This window comes from Corylus avellana, chromosome ca1 (genome assembly GCF_901000735.1).
Source record: "Corylus avellana chromosome ca1, CavTom2PMs-1.0".
Classification (NCBI taxonomy): Eukaryota; Viridiplantae; Streptophyta; class Magnoliopsida; order Fagales; family Betulaceae; genus Corylus; species Corylus avellana.
The window spans coordinates 26482336-26489284 of record NC_081541.1 but is presented as its reverse complement, the minus strand read 5'-3'; the positions used below and the strand labels follow the sequence as shown (position 1 = coordinate 26489284).

General features: G+C 34.4%; 1 protein-coding gene across 1 annotated transcript in view; it reads right to left on the bottom strand.

Annotated features, from left to right (window-relative positions):
* LOC132190803 (uncharacterized) overlaps positions 1-6949 on the bottom strand; it is a 65275-nt gene that overhangs the window by 42259 nt on the left and 16067 nt on the right. The window contains 1 exon segment of the mRNA XM_059605843.1: positions 6008-6040. Within this exon segment, the coding sequence (XP_059461826.1) occupies positions 6008-6040 (33 nt within the window).

Genomic DNA, 6949 nt, shown 5'->3' with positions numbered 1-6949 from the left:
GTTTGCGATAGAGCCCAACAATGTTCAAAATGTACTAAAGTGGCCCATCAAACTACCAAAATGTATCAAAAATGTCACTTTTTTTTTTTATATTTCTATTATACCCTTATTCTTTTAACAAATAAAATAATAAAATAAATGTAAAAAGACAAAAACCAAACAATTTTTTAAAGATAAAGATAAAAAAAAAAAAAAAAAACCAACGGGCGAATAAATACAAAAAAAAAAAAGTTTTTTGGAATAAATAAATAATTATTAGTTGACCTAAATTACAAATTGTTTCATATCGTATGAAAGTAAAAATGTTCTTGAGATATTTCCAAAAAAGCAATTTAGTCCCTGGAGCACCAGTACTACCAAATGCCATTTTTAATTGTGATGTCAACACAAACAGTTGCCCTGAAATTTGTTTGATTCTTCTTCTGAAATCGCAGCCTGAAAGCCCTCATATCTTGTTGTACTACAAGCATATATTCTCTTTTTTGCCTCCTCCACACTGAATCATAATATAGGTATAAGAACAACAACAACAAATAATGCTCCAAACATCATGGGTATTTTGATGTACAAATCAGAAAAATGTCAGCTTCGTCATAAAGCCATTCATTAAAACATGAATAACAAGAACATTATTTTGATTACTACACCGTGAGTTATTTTTAGAACAATCTACAAATATGTACTTTACAAGTGATGTAGAGAAGAGCATAAACTATCCTATTCAAAAGTTCTTTAGTTCCGACGCCCAATTACTTAGAACCTACTCAAATCATATATATGTAGAGGTCGTTGTAATCTCATACATCTTGCTGTTCCCTATGTACTACTCATTACAGATAGTCAATGGTACACCTCAAATTATGGAAACGAAAGTGATCATGTTGTAGCCAATCATCTCTACCCACAAAATAGGGAGGTTCAAGGGTGACGAACAGTAGTGCAAAATTACAAATCACCTACCAGCCAAGTGATTAGCACATCTATGAAATCACGTAATTATTCTCAATGAATTTTTTTTTTTTTTAATTTCCATCCAATTCGACGAAAATTAGTAACGAAGGGTTTGAATTGAAAATTTTTGAAATATTAGGGGATACATTGCCAATATTTAAACATTGGGGTTCGAATTAAAAAACTCATGAAACCTCGGATAAAGTGAATTTAACCCATATTTGAACATTATTTTAGTCCAAAAGCCTAAGGGCTTGGGTCCACTTAAGGCTCTGTTTGTTTCGGTGTAAAATATTTTTCATCGTAAAATATTTTCAAGGAAGTTATTTTACAGGAAAATATTTTACGATGAAAACATTTTTCGGCATTTGGCGCGCGCACGGAAAGTCAAAAATATTTTTTATATTTCCATTTAATCATATTAACCTATATGTAATTTTTATTCACAACATAAAAATACTAATATACAATAATTTAAAAAATAAAATATAAAAATACTCGCACGGGACTTGACTAGGACCTGTCATGGACCTCGCCAAGACCAAACCGGGACTTGATTGGGACTTGACCATGACCCGACTGGGCCTGCTCGGGACTCGCCCCAGACTTGACCTGGACCTACTCGGGATCCCCTGGCATTCGCCCGGGACTTGACTGGGACTCACCCGGAACCCGCCCGGGACTTGACTTGGACATGCCCGAGACCTTGCTGGGACTTGACCGGGACCTGGCCGGGACTTGATCCGGACCCACTCGGGATTCGAACGAAACTCGACCGGACCTGCTTGCGACTTGCCTGGGACCTGCCTTGGACTTTACCGGACTCGCCCGATAGGGACCCGCCCAGGATTTGATCGGACTTGCCCGGGACCCACCTGGGGCTTGACCGGAACTCGCAATACATATATATACACAAATGTATGTATTTCTTCACCATTTTTTGGAAGTCAATACTTTTCGAATAGGTTTGACACAACGAAACAAACATATATATAAAATTAGAATTTTTTTTTTTTTTTTTTTGTTTTTAAATTTTATTCTTACGGTATTTTGTTCTAATAGAAATCGAGAATCTTCATGAAACCACGTCCTACTGCGTTTGCTAGGGTCTCATGATTCTTTTTGAACAACCTCTTTACCCATATCTTGTAACAAATCATGCATCATGAACCTGTCATTCTCGTCAATAGTTAGGAGACACCTATCCTTAAGCTCCCACATAATCCACATGGAGCCCCTTTGAAGAAACATGCAATGTCTAGGAAAATCGCCTTTATTGAGTAATTCAAGCCATCATAACTTATTTTCAATTTTGCATGAATATCTTCATCAAGGATTCTTTTGTAACGATTTAATGCACTTCTCCATTCATCTTCACATCTACCCTTTAGAAATGATACTATAAGCTAATGGTAATCTATTACCATAACGAAGTGCATCATCTGTGACTCTCAGATATTCAGGATAAGGCTTGTTGATTCCAAAGGCATGCCACTAAAGAGCTCGAAAGCTTTTTTTTTTTTTTTTTTTTTTTCAATAACCTCACATTGAATGTTTTTTAAACTTTATGATGAGGTAGTAAATTTCTTACTCTTGTTGTTACGATGATTCTACTTCCCAAACCAAACCAATGAGGATCTCCTGCCAATGCTTCTAATTGAGCCAATTTATCCACATCATCAAGAATCAAGAGAACCTTTTAGAGGAAAGCCTTCAACGTATCCAATCGATCCCTTGGTCGAAACTTTCAACCTTCAAACTTGCGTCTACTAGGATATTAGAAATGAGTCTCTCTTCAATTTGACAAAACCATTTGATTCCTCTGAATTTTCTCTAACGTTTTCAAGAAAACAAGCACTTTGAAACTGATCGGCAATCAAGTTAAAGGCCGCTTTGGCGATAGTAGTCTTGCCAATTCCACCCACTCCACATATTCCTACCATAAGCGTGTCTTCTACCTCAAGATTTAAATGAGACTTGATCTCCTTCACATGAGAGTTTAGTCCAACCGGATACTGGGTAAGGACAAAATGTGGATGCCTTAGCAGTCTTGTAGAGATGTCTTCAACAATTGAGTTGATAAATTACATTCCTTCTTATCAATCCTATCAATACCAAAGATAAGAAACAGTTAATAAGTTAAACCTTTTAACTTCCTACTCTTTATGTATGTATAATGTGTGTTTGTAACAATAGAATAAAAAAAAAAAATCTAGAACAAAGGCCGAAAAGCGGTAAGAAATACCCTGTCAGTAAACGCCACCCAAACAAAACAGCCACTAGTGTTATGACTTCCTTCCACCTCTCAACCTTCCACCTGTTTGGTATTTCAAAAGAGAGATTTTTCATTTGTTTGCTAAGCTCTATTTCTACTTTCTCTGTTTTAGTTTGTTCATGTGATTGTTCGTTTCAGATCAGTGAGCTAGACCCAACTTGTAGTTAGATCTAAGAACTAGTTTGACACCCCAAGAAGGTCTCATTTGGATGGTCTTTTTTAAAAATTTTGTCTATTTTCTTCAATTTTATTTTCAACATTTGTTTTTTACTAAATGATATTTCAGTTTTTGTGAATTTCTTCGGATTTATCCGATTTAAACTTGCAATGATTATTTCACTAGTTAGTTTTCTTTCAACAAAATTTTTCGTGGGTCGTTGTTGGAATCAACAAACATTGACTAACTCCATTATTTTTTCTAGTTCTTGGTCATAATTTTCAACAATATATGAATAAATAAATGTTGCCTATTTGTGCTCTATTGGGTTGAACATACATACGCACACAAAAATCAGTATGATTCTGATTTATGTCACGAGCACTAATGTCAATTGTAATTAGCACAGCGTGATCCTACAGGGGTTATTATTGTAATTTATTTGCTTCTGGCCCACAGTTGCTTCAAGTATGTGTTTTGTCCATAGTATAAGACTAAAAGTATTGGAGTGAAAAGAAAGGAAAAGAAAAAAGAAGATTAAAAAAGTTGAAAGACGTCTTCATAATGATATGTAATGAAATTCTTGTATTGCAACCTTTTTCATTTAATTTTAATATTTTGGTCTTGTGGCTTTAGTTGGTGGTAGTGGGGGTAGTTTCTGTGGAGTTTCTTTGAAGCGATTGTGTGTTGTTTGTTTGTTAACTTTGTGATGAATACTGGTATGAGGTGTTTGTCTTTTATGAGCCTTTTACTTGTTTTTTTTTTACATGTATATTAGATTCCCTTTTGTGTTTCTTTCTCAACCAAAGATTTCTCTCAACTTCTATAGAGGTTGTAGAGATGTTCCACCGTTTTTTTTTTACATGTATATTAGATTCCCTTTTGTGTTTCTTTCTCAGCCAAAGATTTCTCTCAACTTCTGTAGAGGTTGTAGAGATGTTCCACCATTATGTGAGTTGCTCTTCTCTTTATACGAATTTGCAAGCATGTGCAAATACTAGAAGCATTTGTGCTCATAGGTGAGGACTCAAATCCTTCAATATATATATGTAAGGTTTCTTGCTCTTAGGGTCCACAATTCAAAGGCAGGCCTTGGATTGGGTGGTTTAGTTTGATTGACTTGGCATGAGTTTACTTTTGATTATATACCTTATTGTCCGGACGTCCCCAACATGTCATTATTTTGTGATATTGTTTCCCTCTTTCACTTTTTGTTCCATGATAAGAAGTGAATCCTTGAATCCACTTGTCCTTCCATATGCAATGCTTGCACCAACTTATTTTGATGGTTTAGCTATCTCTAGTGATTTGACTATAAATAGGTCTGATGTAGTTCTCATAACTGCTCTCTAACACCATCTATTATAAGCGATTTTTTTTTTTTTTTCATTAGCAACAACCTCAATGTCGCCACTAAAGATTTTTTTATTTTTATAATTTAAATAGTGGCGACCTAGATGTCGCCGCTAATTATTTTTTTATTTTTCTCATTAAATAGCGGCGACCCCAAAGTTGCCGCTAATGAGGGGTTATTAGTAGCAACTTTCTGGTCGCTGCTAATGATGTTTTAAATAGCGGCAACATTTTTGTCGTCGCTAATGACCCCTAATTAGCGGCAACTTTGAAGTTGCAGCTAATGACTGCTGACCCCTCACTAGCGGCGACACACGGCCCATTTCAAACTATTTTGCGGCTACAAAAAAATGTCATTAGCGGCGACTCGCCGATAAAGAGGAGTCATTAGTAGCGACCCTAAAAGTCGCCGCTATTTAGCATTAGTGTCGGATTAGTACCAGCAACTAAATAGCGGCCAAGAGTCACCGCTATTTACAAATAGCGGCGACGTTTTGCTCATTAGCGGTGACCCAAAGTCGCCGCAAATGACCTAATTTCTTGTAGTGATACTAGTCTCTCTTACCCTTCCGCGGCAATTTCATCTTCTATTTAGTAAATAATTGTATAAGTGTGAAAATCAGCTAGTGAATCAGTAATTATAGAAAAAAATTAATAATTAATATTCACCGACATCTCATCCCAATTGATTGATTTGTCCCTAGACAATTCTTCTTCACTAATCCAACGGTTTCCCTCACCACATACTTGATAGGTGTCTATATCGCATTACCCCAAGGACATAATTAACGTCCCTCTCAACTTGGAAAATAGCATTTGGCAAGCATTTCTCCCAATTTTTTTTTTTTTTTTTTTTTTTTTTTAACTTCTTCCTAAAAAAATTTCAAACTCTTTTCTTTGTATTAACAAACAACTTTCTTTAATTTTGTCTTACAAAAATTCAAAACTTCTTTCATATTTATATTACATCACTTAATTCTAATTAAATAAAAAGAGATTTCGTCAAACACACCCCCAAACCTTTCCAAATAGCCTCCATTTCTTTCTACCTCGAATTAGACCCCTCGAGTTGCCCCATTAAAACAAGAAATAAATAAATAAACAGATAATTCACTTTTTACACTAATTTACATCGGTAAATATCATTAGTATATATTGTAAATGCAAAATACATAAAGTAGTCGTTTCTTTGCAACCCAAATTTCTTGATAACCTTTTTTTTTTTTTTTTTCCTGTTGAATAAGAAATTCATTAAAACAAAACTGATATACACAAGGACGACAGACAATCAAGCAAGCAACCAATCCAAAATAATCCAAAATCCAAAATGATTTTTTTTTATGAAAAAAATCATTTATGTTTGAAAGTGACTTTGAGACTCCACTAGTCCACCCTATGCTCGAAAGAGAGGAGCCTGTTACGTGGCAATGTTTTAGACTCAATTGTGTCTAACACGGTTTGAAGTAAAAAAAGTTGTCCTTTTTAATTTGTGCTAAATACAGGAACTAGTTGTCCAATTAAATAGCAATGTGTAATTACGGTGCACAATATGAATGAATAAAATGAAATTGAAAAGAGAGAGCCGAAACACAGATTTACGTGGTTCGGTAAGATGCCTACGTCCACAGAGAGTACGGCTATATTTTTATTAGTAATAATTCAAGGTTACCATATAACATATATATAAAAAACCCTAATTGTACAGATGTATTGCAAAATACCCCGTACCGTACTAGGATATATATATATATATATATGTGATATAAATAGTGATTTAAAGTAGTACGAGAGTAAATATCTTAACTTTGAATTCTATGTTCATCATTTACCTTCTATTTCAATTAAATATTTCACATGTTGGGCATCACCTGTTACGTTGTCTAAGTCCACAAGTAAGGGAAAGTGTTAGAATATAAATTAAATAATTAAATAAATCTCTTCCTATCGGCTTAAACTTAACATCCAACAATTCCGTCAAATTCTTTCCCAAAAAAAAAAACAATTCCGTCAAATTTCTCAAATTTTAAGCTCACGAAATCTTGCATTTAAATGGAGACCTTGTGGGAAATGCCCTAAAGATAATCATATGATTCTTTTAGTCGTTCAATATATTTATATCGTTTATATACACATACACGCACCTAAAGAAATTAAGCATTTTGTGTAATTGCAACTTGGGGCACATTTTGCTTGTAAATTAAATACGAATATAT